This window comes from Miniopterus schreibersii (assembly GCF_964146895.1).
Source record: "Miniopterus schreibersii genome assembly, chromosome: 5".
Classification (NCBI taxonomy): domain Eukaryota; kingdom Metazoa; phylum Chordata; class Mammalia; order Chiroptera; family Miniopteridae; genus Miniopterus; species Miniopterus schreibersii.
In genome coordinates, this window is record NC_138106.1 from 65,814,347 (window position 1) to 65,828,478 (window position 14,132).

The window sequence follows — 14,132 nt, forward strand, 5'->3', positions numbered from 1 at the left end:
AGATGCCTGGTGGAGGGGATTAATGAGGGGGAGTACACTTGTAATACTTTCAACAATAAAGATAAATTATTTTTTAAAAAAAGGAAATGAGAAAACAAAACAAAATAATTGATTCATCAGGTGTTAGTTTGAGATGTAGTACCCAAGACTGAAGATGGTAATTTAAGCCATAAAGCATCCCAGGGCACCGTAGCTCAGTTCCTTAGAGCCTCCTCCTGATCGCCAAGGTTGAGGGTTCAATCCCTCATCAGGTCAGGGCACATGCAAGAAACAACCAATGAACGCATAAATAAGTAGAACAACAAAAATTGCTCGCTCTCTCTAAAAAAAAAAAAAAAAAAAAAAAAAAATCAATAAATAAACCATAAGGCAATTTCAAAAACAAAATATGCCGAGAATAAAAACACAACGAAAGGACCGCTTTAAATCCTTTGTTAGACTTTTTTAAATCACTTTTGGAAGAAGCATAAGGAGGCTGGAAAAGTAAGATTAAGCGCGTCCGTTCAGACGGAGGAAAACGTGTTGCAGCATTTATCTCACTAATGAAGAGTCAATTAGCAAGCCCCGCCTTTCACCTTTGCAGCCTCGGCTACCTACTGGGAGGTACGGGGGTAAGAAAGAGGCAAAGTCAAGATCAAAGGAACAGAAGGAAGCCGGGGCAGGCGCGGAGGAGCTGGAAATGAAACTGGAAGATTGGGCATTACGAGGAAGGCGTGGCAGCACCGCGGCGAGCCAGCCGGGAAGACGTGCGGGCGATAAGGCTCCTGCAGGATGCTCCCGACGCGAGGAAAGAATGAAAGGGTGTCGGGGTGAAGAGCTGCGGAGGCTTCGGTGACAGCGCCCACCCCGTGCGGACTCGCAGGGGCGGCGCGACCCAGGAGGCTTCCATTGTGCGCGCCCCTCCGCTCCCTGCGCTGCGCCCCCCACCCCGCCCCCGCCAGGGCCCGAGCCCTCGCGGCTCAGCTGCGGGGCCGCAGCGCCCGTCGCCGCCCGCGCCTCGCATCTGCCCGAGGCAGGAGACGATCTGCTCAGCCCTCCTCCCACCCTTTCTCACCCGGTGAAGGTCGACGTCGCCCGGCCTTCCCCTTTTCCATCTTCTCCTCCTGCTGCTGTAGTCGCAGTTGCAGTCGCTGTCACCTCAGGACCCCTCTGGCTGGGGGAGGGAGGGGGAGGGGAGAGAGGAAAAAAAAAAAAAAAACACAGGAAAGTGTCAACCGCGCTTGCGCAAGAGTCGTCGCGTGCCCTCCGACCGGAACTCTGCCGTCCCTCCCACCTCCACCCGGAAATTACTTCCTCGGGCTTGTTTGCTCTGCGGGTTGCCGCTTGGAAGTGTTTGTTTTTTTGTATGTTTAGTGGCGCTTTTTCCGTTGTCTGCCCCGGAGACAAAGTAAGGCCGGGCGCGAAGTTTTAACCCGAGATCTTCAAAGGAGTTGCTGACTCGGAAGACGAGCTTGACACAGACGGGAGGAACTTTTGAGATCCTGTTCCCTGGCCAGCTCGCTGGGATATACCTCAGTTCGGCTGAAATAAACTTACCAAAATTATCACAAAAAATAAAAAACGGGAAAGTTTAGGAAAGCTACCAGTTCACTGGATCCCGTGAGGGGCGCGCCAGAAACACGAGACTAAAACGTTATTCCTTTTCTATCTTTACTTTCCTCGTGGGCTCCTATGTATTTGTCCTCGCCGCGCTTCCTCAAACCGAGAAACAAAACGACCTAGCCATTGGTTTAGCAGTTTGAGTGGAAATCAACTAGGTCAGCTGCGGGGGGAAAAGTCAGAGAGGATCTCTTTAAAATTCAAGCTCCTTATTTTTAAAGGGCGCGGGGCGGGGCGGAGCTGAGCATCAATATTCTAAAACAAAATGCTGATAGAAAGCAGGTGGATGTAAACTAGAATTCGTTCCACTTTCATTACTGTACTTAGGGAAACAGCCTTGTCCTCAATGAACGCAACTTTTAGAATGATTATTTTTCAGTCCTTTCAAAGGGCCCATCAGTTTAGAAAATTGTCCTATTTGGCCATAATATACATACTTGAATAACCTACATACTTGAATAATTTTTTAATGTGTGTTTTAATCGCAATAACTTGAACAAAATTCAGCGGAGCACTCCAGTCAGAGGCAACATGACTAGATCTGCGCTGTTGGAAGCTGGAAGGACCCGGGAGGTAACCTGAGTTCACGCGTTTTACCTGAGTCAACAAAGGGCCTTCCCCGGCTCGCCGCTAGGGTGCAGCCTCGTGCTTCCCGACCCTGCGTCTCGGCGACTGTGCGGTCCGGGCGGGTGAAGACGCGCCTCCAGGTGCTGAGGCCCGTGGGCGGGGGCGAGTGCCTCACCCGGCAGGGAGGGCTGAAAGCGGCGATTCTTAGGGGATGGCTGAGAGTGACGTTCACTGCAAGGATTTCATGTAGAGGCCTTCGTTTATTTAACAAATAAAAACCTTGCTTAATGAAAAATATCTGGATTTTAAAGTTTACTCATGAATCAACCTTTTTAATTGAATAATTTAACTAACGGGAGAACTAAGCCGGCTTAATTAACCAATTTTATAGGAAACAAATTTCACTACAAAAGATGGAAATAGCTCTGAGAAGTGGAAACATAAAAAAGGGAAGTGTAAGTAAGACTAATCCTTTTCCACCCAAACTAGCAGCTTCCATTAAAAGCGGTTTTATCCCTGGCAGGTTTGCTCCGTGGTTAGAGCATCACACCAAAGGGTCCTGGGTTCGATTCCCAGTCAAGGGCACCTACCATGGTTGCAGGTTCCATCTGGGCACAAGCCGGAGGCAACCAATTGATGTGTCTCTCACATCGATCTTCCTCTTTATCTCTTTCTTTCTCTTCCCCCCCTCTCCTACCTCCCCCCTACTCTCTCTAAATGACCAATGGGAAAAATATCCTCGGGAGAGGATTTTTTTTTTAAGTGGTTTTAAAGTTTAGCAGTAAGAAGTAAACTTATGAGAAATGAAGTTATAAGTTAATGAAGTTATTCACCTTGCAAATATATCATTTAAACTTGTCACTGAACCAAATACAGCATTTCTGCTAATAAAGACTTAGTGAGCCAGTTAGTTTCTTTGAATTGGAGCTTGTTTTGAATAACGTATTTGAAGATAAATGACCTTTAAGCTCAAGAATTTCAAAGAATAAAAGGCAAAGGCAAAGGATGACACACCTCTTTTAACCAGTATTTTTATTGTTTTAGCTTTAACAACCTCTACTGCATAGTTGACTGTATTGCAAACAACTAAAGAGCTAAAAAGTTGTTTCTACTTTTGAGGAAGTCATCTAACAACCTCATTTTGCCTTTTATGAAAAACTAAAGAATCTTTTTTCTTACAGTGTTTTATGATGTTCAGCGGAAAGCTTCCTAACTTAAAAAATATGAACAAAGACCCCAAAAAGTGATGATTTTTCTTAGTATATTTGGGGATAATGTCATTTCTTTTATGTACATTTAGCTTACACTGTATAGAACCTTTTTTAAAAAATTTTTATTGACTTTTTAGAGAGAGAGAAACATTGATTCATTGTTCCACTTATTTATGCATTCATTGGTTGCTTCTTGACCAGAGGTTGAACCCACAACCTTGGGGCATCGGGAAGACTCTACCCAGGCAGGGCTAGAGCCTTTTAAATTAAAATCATTGGCCCGGCCAGGGTGGCTCAGTGGCTGAGCGTCGACCGAAGATCGTGGTTCAATTCCCAGTCAGGGCTTGATCCCCAGTCGGGGCCGTGCAGGAGGCACCCAATCAATGACTCTCTCATCATTGATGTTTCTATTGCGCGCTCTCTCTCACTTCCTCTCTCTGAAATCAATAAAGACATATTGAAAAAATTAATTAAAATAAAAAATAAATTAAAATCATTGGAATATAGAAATTCACCAGCCCAGCATTTATAAGAAGAGAGAGGATGGACTGGTTTAATCTTAATGGGTATGGTTCTTTGTTGAGTGTTAGAAGTGTGTATTAAGTATTTAATTAGGTATTCATTGTATTTTTGTTTTAAACGTAGTGGGTATGGTTTTAATAGTTTCAAGACCTAGGGGCAATGTGAAATTAATCAACCCTTTATTTTACCCCTTGACTAACAGCTTCCTTGAACAGAGATTAATGAAATCTACAAAAGCCCCTTTCTCATCACAAGTGAATTAACTTTAATCCTCACCGGAGAATATGTTTTCATTGATTTTTGAGAGAGAGAGATTTGGAATCCTGTGCCGTGGTGCTATCCACCTCATCTTCACAAGTAGCTTGATTCTTATCTTTAAAATATTGAGAATTTTTGCCCAGCCAGCATGGCTCAGTGATTGAGCATCGACCTAGGATCCTGTCGGCGCACATGCCCAGGTTTCAGGCTCTATCCCCAGCAGGAAGCGTGCAGGAGGCAGCCAATCAATGAAGGAACACTTTCAAATTCTTTTTACGAGGCCAGCATTAGCCTAATTCCAAAACCAGATAAAGGCACTGCAAAGAAAGAGAATTACAGGCCAATATCCCTGATGAATATAGATGCTAAAATCCTCAACAAAATATTAGCAAGGGTGTGAGATCCAATTTAGATGTTTTGAAAAGATAGTTCTAGCTGCTATGTGGAAAACAGACTGCAGGGATACGAGTTTATGCTACTTGTTGGAAGTAGATTGTGGATTGACAGTGTTGGTGTTAACAAATTAAGGAGAGAGTATAAATGTATTTGTTAAGAACATGAATTTAAGTCCTGGCCCATGTGGCTCGGTTGGTTGGGCATCATCCCATGCACTGAAAGGTTGCCAGGTTTGATTCCAGGTCAGGGCACATGCGTGGTGTGTGGACTCATGCAAGAGGCAGCCAATCAATGTTTCGATCTCCCTCTCCCTTCCTCTCTTTCTAAAAATATTAAAAAGAACAGGAATTTTAGAGTCAGCCACCCTCAGTACCCAATTGTTTATTTAATAGTTGTTTGGCTTTAGGGCAAGCCACTTAACCTTTTTTTTTTTTTTTTTTTAATATGTGTTTATTGATTTCAAAGAGAGGAAGAAAGAGGGAGAGAGAGATAGACACATCAATGATGAGAATCATCAATTGGCTGCCTCCTGCACACTGCCCCACTGGAGATCGAGCCCCCAACCCAGGCATGTGCCCTGCCCAGGAATCGAACCCTGACCTCTAGGTTCATAGGTTGACGCTCAAGCACTGAGCCACACCGTCCAGGCATGGAAAAGCTTTATAGTGGAAAAAAGGGAAGTCCACTGACATGGGGAAATTGTAGGCAGGCTAACCAGAAGCGGGGCATCCTATGTGATTGATTAGGGGTACATATTTGGCTTTCTCTTGTACGTCCTAAGTTGACAGTGGGGGGAAAAAATAGAAAAGCTGTCAGTTATTAAACAAGTCTTGTCCATTTGGGGCCAATTGTAACGTAAGTTACTGTTTAGCTTCCTGATCACTAGAGATGGCAGTCTGACTTCCTACAAGTCTAACTTAGGAAGCTAGCTTTCTGAGCTGTTTATTATAGATAAAGGGTTGGTTTCCTGGCAAGTTGCTACAGGTTGTGGGTCAAAGTCCTATTTTTATATATGGTCTGGCTATTGTCCCTTAGCATGTTCTTTTTCTCATTACTTTGCATCATTCACAATTATTTTGAGTTAAAGTGTTTACCATAGGCCACAAGGTTAATGTCTTTGTGAAGTGCTTAATTTGGCATGATTTTCCACCAGACGAATTTAGCAAGCTGAAAATTTTATTTTTTCTACCACTAACGTATTATTTCTTTTCACTTTCAGTGATTACCAATGACATAGGAACTGAGCTTCCAAAAATTTATTGAACAATCTTACTTACTAGAAGAACTTAAATATGACTTCAATGAAAAAGCTGAGTTGAGACACATCAAGACACAAACGCCTTCTGTCTTTAACTATTATAAAAATGCCCCTGAGAGGAACTGCAAGCACGACCAGGCCCTTGGCCATTTGCTTGAAAAATAGTTATGAGTTCTTGAGAAAGTGTGCAAATTATAAAAAGTATACACCTCACCAGAAGCTGACAAAGAATCAAGAAGCTTCATTTTTATGAGTGAGAAAGCATTAACAAATCATCATTCTGCTCTTCTTGTCCTTCAAGACCATGGGGTCTTTCAAGCTGGTCAGTGGAGTCAACAGGCAATAATGCATCATGGTCTACAACATGGAAGTCAGATACCATGTATTCAAATGGCATTGCAAGCACATTATGATGTAATCGTGCCAGACCCCAATGACAACTTTGTGGACCTAAAGATGGCAAAAGAGTGGAAAGGCCTTTTAACACAAAATATTGAATCCTCTTGCCTAAAAATGGTTCAAATTGAGAGCTTTTTATCTCTCCAGCAGCCTCTCCAATGCATTCCAAAAAGATGCAGCAACACCCCTGAAGAACACATGGCTTACATTTGGGATAACTTCATTACAAAGAGGATGTTGCCTTCATTGTACATGGTTATGGAGGCTTGGTTTTTACGGACTTGTTTGTTGATAGGAAGTGGGAAGTGATGGGCAGAGTATATGCTGTTGCACTTACTGATTCTCGACATCACGTAGGACACCAGCTGGGAAGTGATGTACAGTTATCAGCATGGATAAAGCACCACTGCCAGGAATGGGTGACAAGTACTAAGCCTTTGGATAGATCTGCAACTACTGTTTTGAAAAAAGTTTCCAATGGTTTCTGCTGGTACAGAAGAACACGACTTAGCCATTTCCTCTAGCCTTCAGTCAATTTTTAAATACTCTAAAAAAGCTCTGAAAGCCAAAACAACTATTAATTTCCATCATGTGCCAACAGTATATAGAAGCTCCACAAAAATAAAGCAAAGTGCTTAAGTTACTTTTTTGTTATGTATGATTTTTTTTTTTTGGTCTCACTGAAACTTTGTTAACGTAGGTACTTGGAGAAAAAGAATACTTCTACCTCACACAGTATTATATTCTGGATTAAGGTTTGATTTTTAGTTTTTCTAAAGTGAGTATGTTCTCTTTTGTAGCCTATTGATGAACCAGGAAGCCAGTCCATACTATTTTTAATATTTTACAGTATAAAGTTAGAGGATCTTTCTTTTGAAAAGTGACTTATTTATGGTTTAATACCATGGCACCAAAACTGTAGTCAATAGAAATTAAATATTAAGTCAGGCTTTGGTTTCTATGTTATTAATGCCATATTAAAATTACAAGTAAACATAAAAATTAAATATCGTAAGCAAATTCGATTCTTTGTATGTTTATGTCCTTTTGTTTAAATTTTTTGGTTGTATGTTTACTCATACCTTCAGCTAATATTTGAGTGTCTACTGTATGCCAGTCAATACTAGGTGTTGGGGACACTGGCAAACAAGGCCAACACTGCCTTTATCTTTATGGAGTTTACAATGAACAACAAATTGCAAGTGTGAAGAGTGTTAAGAAATAAAGGGTGCTGTGGAACATCCAGCATGAGAAATAACAAGTCTTGGGGTTCAAAGAATACTTCCCTGAAAAAAGAAAAAGAAAAAAATTAATAAAGCAAAAATAAAGAATACTTCCCTGAGAAAGTGGTGCTTAGTTTGAAGAATAGTAGTAGTTAGCTGAGAAATCACAGGCAAAGCTGTGATGTGCAAAGATCCTGAGGCGGGAGGGACAAATCAAGTCAGCTAATGCTAAAAAATTATGAGGGAGTAGAGTTAAAGAAAACATTATTCATTGATATTTTTTAAAGACAAAAATGAAGACTATATTTAAGAGGCATTACTGCAATGGGGGTTTTGCAGTAAGGGATAGTGATCAGGATCAACTCCAAATACAAGGAGGAATGGGGAGGATTTATAGACAAAGAGCAGAATGAGGGTCAATGAATGTAAAATTACTAAGTGATAACATCAGGGGGCATGAGAGATTGGTAGACCTAATGAGATTCTTGCTGAAGGAAAGCCAGAGTGATATGATGTTGTGAGTGTAGGATGAGGTATTTTATCAGACATAATGGATGATCTGATAACCAGGGTGGGAGATTTTCACTAAACTGGCTCAGCAGAATTCTTGCGCAAAGGCCACTGATTTATATTAGCGCCTTAACTTCATTTTCACATTAGATTTTCTAAATGAGCTAAGTGGTGCAAGAGATATTTAGTGTTGCCTATCAGGTTTCAAGCATTGTACCAGGTACTGGTGATAAGCTGGTCAAAAAAGTTAAAGTCCAAGCATCAAGGAGTTCACAGCTCAGTGAGACTTGAGGAAACATTAATTTTAGTATTATGGAAATAAATGTGCATAAGTTAAGTGACTACGCGGAGAGTAGGTTAAGAGGATCAGCCCCGGTGGGGTGTCTCAGCTGGTTAGAGCGTCCACCCGGTCCCCAAGGTTGCAGTCCATCCCCGGTCAGGGCACATTCAAGAAGCCACCCAAGAACGCATGACTACACGGAACAACAAACCCATGCTTCTCTCTTTTCCTCTCTCCCGTCCTCTTTCTAAAATCAATAAATAAAAGAAATTTTAAAAAGACGATTAGGAGGAGTTTTAAACAATGAGGGAACAAAAAAAAAGAAAAACAAGAAAATTTTAAAAACAACGGGAGAACAGGGCAACAACAACAACAAAAACACCTAAACAGCCCATCTCCGTTAAAACGGCGCAGGGCGAGCAACCAGCCGGCTCTCCCACGGCGCCGCTTTCCAGGCCGGAAAACTTTCCCTGGCGTCTGACGTCATATGACGGCGCGGAGAGGAGAGGGCGGGATTTCCGGTCAAGGGTCAAGGGTCAGTGACGGTTTTAGCGTCAACTACTCAGCGAGCTGCGGGTCCGGTGTGGCGGGCACCCCTCAGAGGCAGTGCTTCCCGGCAGCCCTGCGTCCTCCCCGGGTCCCTGTGGCTTCGCCGGCGGGATCCACTGTCTGCGTTCCTGGTACGGGCATTTCTTGTTGTCTCCCAGCTGTATTGAGGCGGGAGGACGCGGGAGACGGTCTTAGATGAGACTTAGTGGAGCATGTGCCCTCAGAAGGCCTACAGTTTAGAGGAAGCCCACAGTGATACATCACTGTTGCTCTTGATCGATATGTATATATAATTTGAATTTTTGGAGACTTTAGCTGTACCGTCAACTTTGGGAAAAGTGTCCGAGTTGTACCTTGTTGGGTTGGCATTCTACAGAAGTTAACAGCCATGTTGGTCTGGAAACGTTAAACATAATTTTACCCACTTGTACAGGGTAAATATGCACTGTAGTAAATATGTAAAGTCTTATCTACATGGGTTTGGTTACAGAAACTAATAAAGTATTCTCTAAATAATAAAAAAAGAAGCCCAGTGTCTCAAGAAACTATAAATAGTACATTACTTGGAACAAGAGCAGTGTTTCCCAAAATAATACCCTTGTTCGCATTTTTATATTTTGGGTTTTCATTACAATGATATCCTAAAAATTTTTACCAATTACAGAGAAAAAACTTTTTTCTGAAATCAGTGTTTCTCATACTGGGGATGAAGACTCCAAGTTAAATATTCCAGGGAGTCTAAAATGAGTTGTTTTTAGGGCAATGTTCAGAGCAAAACAGGAGGAAGGCAGATGAAGGCCTTTTAGAAGCATTGTTTTGCTAAGAATGAATTCAAGTGCAGCTCGATAGTAGCTTCTGTATAAAAACTACAGACTTTTGTATAGCTGATAAGATTCTTTGTAGAGAAAATACTCAAAAATTCAGGTTGTAGCTACTACATACAGTTAAGATTTTAAGACTTCTGATGTTAAATGTTTCTAAATATTTAATGGTTTCTTTAATTTCTTGACTTGTGTGGTAGCACAGCAAACTCAGGAATTAGTATCAATAGTAAATTTAGGTTTTGCTAGATTGTTGAATTTTTTTTTTAAAAAAATTTGTAATAAAATTCTATTTTTAAAAAGTTTAAAAAAAAAAAGTTGTCTGAGCATATTTTAAATGTGAGAAGCACTGACCCAGGGTATTTATTCGGAAAATACTTGAGGAGCATTTGAGATCTTGCTCCCTGCATATGTGGTCAGTTTGGCTCAAATAAACTCTTATAAAAATTCTCTACAAGTAAAAAGTAAAATAAAAGAGCCCTAGCTGGTGTGGCTCAGTTGGTTGGAGCATTCATTGTCCAGTACACCAAAAGATGGTGGGTTCAATTCCCCATCGGGAGGCAATCGATTGATGTTTCTCTCTCTAAAATCGGTTTTTAAAAATTATAAAGGAAAAATACTTCAGTGATTTTTGAGAGCCATATATTGCCAAGCATTGAGTTCAGTGTTAATATAAACACAGTCCTTGCCCTGATAGTTTACCATCTAGTAGAGCAAATAAGTAAAGAGGCAATTAGAATATAGTGTTACAAGTACTGTGATGGAGAGGTGCAAGGTACTATAAAAGCTAACAGGAATACTTAATCTAAAGTTTGAGGTGAGTTGCTAGACAGTTGCAGCTGAAGAGGTGAGCAGAGGATGGTTTTGTGAAAAACTTTATAAGCCGCATTTATAACTTTGGACTTTAACCTGGCTGCAGGGGGCTTAGAAATACTCCTTGGGGACAATATGAGTTCATTGATCAGATTTGCACTTCCTCCAAATGGCTTAAAGATAAGGGAGAGCAAATCTGAGGTCTAGGAGATGCAGTTAAGAAAATGGGGTTGAAGTGAAGTGAATGGATTCAAGAAGTATTTAGAAAGTAAAGTGAATTTAACTCAAATGGATTTGGTATGCTGTGTATGAGAGAAGACAATAATGAAATGATTCCCAGTTTCTGGCTTCAGCAAATAAATGGATAGCAGTGTCTTTCCCTAAAACAAGACAGAGGAGAAGCAGATTGGGAAGGCAAGGGAGAGAGATTATTTCAATATGTTGCATTTGAGGTGTCTTGTGATTCATGGTGATTGAAGCCACTGAGGTAAATCCAACCTCTTAGGGAAAGTATTTAGATTGAAAAAAGGGCTAAGGACAGAACTGAGAGGTACATCCACCTTTAAAGGGGGTGAGGAGATGGGACATCTGAGCATCAGTGCACAGGTCAAAGAAGCAGGAGACCCAGGAGCATGCAGAGTCATTAGAAAAAGAAATTTTTCTTTTCAGGTATTTTAGTTGCATTTTGTAAAAAGTTGAATTCCTTCCCTCCTACCCCCCCCCACCTTCAAATCCAGCACTAGTTTCACATCTTTAAGTGTCTTCATTGTTTTGTGGACATCCAAACCTTTTGTATAAAACTGTGGCGCTCATTTATATTTGCCCTAATTTTGGACATTTTATTTGGCAATAACATTATTTACTGCAAAATAAAGTCTGAATTGGAGAAAGGTTTGTGTTTTAAAGTCAGTAGATCTCTCTATATTTCTGTTTTGAAAACACATAAGAGCATTGGTACAACAGCTCCTAAGTGCTTTTTTACCAGTTGCCATATTTTATAACTTCTCAGCCCTTTTCTACCTATGTTGCTTATGTTATGGATCTTATGTTTGGGTCTGTACTACCTGGGTTAGTACAGAATTGAGAAAAATATAGCATCATGATCTTAGCCACATCAGTGGTATATAACTCTTATCTAGTAACATTGATTTTCTGGGCTCCTAGAATCATATCTAAAAAGGATCTTCAAGGTATCCTTTTGCCTAAAGCAATAGTGTCTAAAATAAGAACCCAAATAAGTTTTACACCTTTGCCTAGTGAGGGATCATAGGCTCTAGGCCACTGGAGTCTAGGAAAAAATAGTGCAGCAAATAAAGTTGAATTAAGATTCCACTTTGTGTTTAAGAAATTGATTGCATTTTGATGTCTCAAATTTATACTTGCACAGTTAGTTGAGAGGTCTTTAAAATCTTTAACTTTTCATTACATTTTTCTTCTTTTTTAGGGATTTTCTTACATGGCTGTTTTCCTCAAAATGAGTATTGGTATCACCTTCATAAGACCTTTTGCCAAAGTTTTGGTGCCATTTACCCTTAATAAGAAGAGAAGGGTTTTATATTCCATGATTCTGCAGAGATACATGTCTTCCAAAATACCAGCTGTGACCTCTCCTAAAAAGGAAAGTACATCACCTGAACAGCTGGAATTGGATGGGTGGAAAATTACAATGAAATCTAGTGTGCAAGAAGGTGTTCCAACAGTCTCAAGTACCAAGGATGAAGATCCTGTAGCTGCAACTAGGGAGTTAATTGAGATGTGGAGGTTGCTTGGCAGAGAAGTACCAGAACACATTAGTGAAGAAGAGCTCAAAACCATTATGGAATGTGCTTCTAAATCATCGAAAAAAAAATATTTAAAATATTTATATGTAAAGGAAAAAATGAAGAAAGCTAAGCAAATAAAAAAGGAAATGAAAGCAGCAGCAAGGGAAAAAGCAAAAAAAGACCAGCTGCTAGAAACAGCTAAGGAAGATAAACAGCAAGACTTTCTATTTCTACGACTTTGGGATCGGAATATGGACATAGCAATGGGCTGGAAGGGTGTCCAGGCCATGCAGTTTGGACAGCCTTTGGTTTTTGACATGGCTTATGATAATTATATGAAACCAAGAGAACTGCAGAGTGCTGTTTCCCAGCTTTTAGAAAGTGAAGGATGGAACAGAAGAAATGTTGATCCTTTCCATATTCATTTCTGCAATCTTAAAATAGATAGCCCTTTTCATAGAGAGTTAGTTAAACGTTATGGAGAAAAATGGGACAAATTGCTTTTAACGGCAACAGAAAAATCTCACATAGATTTATTTCCAAAAGACAGTATTATATATTTAACTGCCGATTCTCCCAATGTTATGACTACTTTCAAGCATGACAAAATTTATATAGTGGGATCTTTTGTTGATAAGAATATGCAGCCAGGCACATCCCTAGCCAAGGCAAAACGGCTGAATCTGGCAACAGAATGCCTTCCATTAGATAAATACTTACAGTGGGACATTGGTACAAAAAATCTCACCTTAGATCAAATGATGCGTATTTTGTTATGTCTGAAAAACACTGGTAGTTGGGAAGAGGCTCTGAAGTTTGTTCCTAACAGAAAACATTCTGGTTATCTGGAGGTTTCTCAGCATTCTCGAGAGTCTGTCAACAGAATGAAGAAGTCAAAGACTATTAATTCATTTCCAAAAGGCTCTCTTTATGCGCCCAGAAAACGTGACTTGAAAGAGAATATTTGATAGCTTGAAAAGAAAATGGATTGGAAATAAAGTTCTGTTAGTCTCTTCCTGAATGGAATTCACTTGCTCTTCAAAGTTTTGTCTGTCTAAACAAGTATCTTTCCCCAATTAATTAAATATCTGCAAAACTTCGGAAATGTATTTTGTTTACTATAAAAAAATCTTAGAAAGTAAAAGTTGTCCAAGTTTGCTGAGCCCAGTAAAACAGTTGAATCATTGGTGTGGGTTTTTTACGAATACCTTGTCTCGGACTCCATTTTCCTTAAATGTTCTTTTAGCCATGTCAGCAACTACCCTTTCATCAAAAATTGATAGAAAGGTTAAACTTCAGGTGGTCATTCACTTATTAAAGGAACATTTGGTACAGTGCTGGGCATGTCATAGGCACTGAGGTGTATTGTTTAACTGAATATTGAACAAAAGGTTAAGCGATCCCTTGACATGTCATGGGATTTGGCCGTATAATGAAAACTGGGTTTGGGGGGATAAAACTCATTTCTTTTCCTCTGGGAAAAAAAGGGTTTATTTAACGTACAGCACTTTCCTACTGTAGTGTATATGGCTTTCCTTTTCTAGGAAATAATTCCTTTTCTCCAGCCATATGATTTGAATGGAAGTTGCCCTCTTTTTACAGAACTGGCTTCCCTGGCCACAGCTTGAGATACATTGAAGTTAAAATAGCTTAGAGGTTAAAAAATAAAAGATTAAGATTGCCTGGCAGGACCACCACTAGAGTGAGGCAAACAAGGCTCTTGGTGACACCTCACTAGTCTCCCAGCCCTGCTCCCATGGTTCTAGCTCAGCTCCACTCTCACAGGCTCCAACATTATTTAAATTGCTTAATCTCTTGAAATTGTTATCTATAAAAAGATTAGAAGTGGTTCTTGACTCATGTAAAACATTTAATATGGTGTCTGGCACATAAGTGCTAAGTAAATTCAGGCTATCCAAAATGGAATGAAATTTCATTGGGATGTATGGAATTTCTAGTAGTA

At 40.3% G+C, this 14,132-nt stretch overlaps 2 protein-coding genes and 1 pseudogene across 14 annotated transcripts in view; 2 read left to right on the forward strand and 1 right to left on the reverse strand.

The window, feature by feature from the left end:
- SENP7 (SUMO specific peptidase 7) overlaps positions 1 to 2,093 on the reverse strand; it is a 106,814-nt gene extending 104,721 nt beyond the window's left edge. For 6 of the 12 annotated variants that reach the window (XR_013998952.1, XM_081139274.1, XM_081139273.1 and 3 more), the window contains exon 1: positions 1,055 to 1,226. Coding sequence is in view for 9 of the 12 variants with exons in the window: in XM_081139274.1 (XP_080995400.1) it covers positions 1,055 to 1,094 (40 nt within the window). In the remaining 3 variants the exon portion in view is untranslated. Of the gene's footprint in view, positions 1 to 1,054; positions 1,245 to 1,583 lie in introns of those variants that run through there. The other 6 variants (XM_081139276.1, XM_081139270.1, XM_081139269.1 and 3 more) reach the window with 5 other exon arrangements.
- Positions 2,094 to 2,130: 37 nt separating this feature from the next.
- Positions 2,131 to 7,152, forward strand: LOC308557494 (putative protein ARB2BP; annotated as a pseudogene). The gene is made up of 2 exons: positions 2,131 to 2,172; positions 5,791 to 7,152. The product of its transcript is annotated as a putative protein ARB2BP (transcript).
- Positions 7,153 to 8,757: 1,605 nt separating this feature from the next.
- On the forward strand, positions 8,758 to 13,369 carry TRMT10C (tRNA methyltransferase 10C, mitochondrial RNase P subunit). The gene is made up of 2 exons (XM_081138321.1): positions 8,758 to 8,903; positions 11,851 to 13,369. The coding sequence occupies exon 2, from the start codon at positions 11,863 to 11,865 to the stop codon at positions 13,135 to 13,137; it is 1,275 nt and encodes a 424-aa protein (XP_080994447.1). The 5' UTR covers positions 8,758 to 8,903; positions 11,851 to 11,862; the 3' UTR covers positions 13,138 to 13,369.
- Positions 13,370 to 14,132: the final 763 nt, after the last annotated feature.

Coding starts and splice junctions, on each gene's coding strand:
- TRMT10C (XM_081138321.1), top strand. CDS start 11,863: ATGGCTGTTTTCCTCAAAATGAGTATTGGTATCACCTTCATAAGACCT.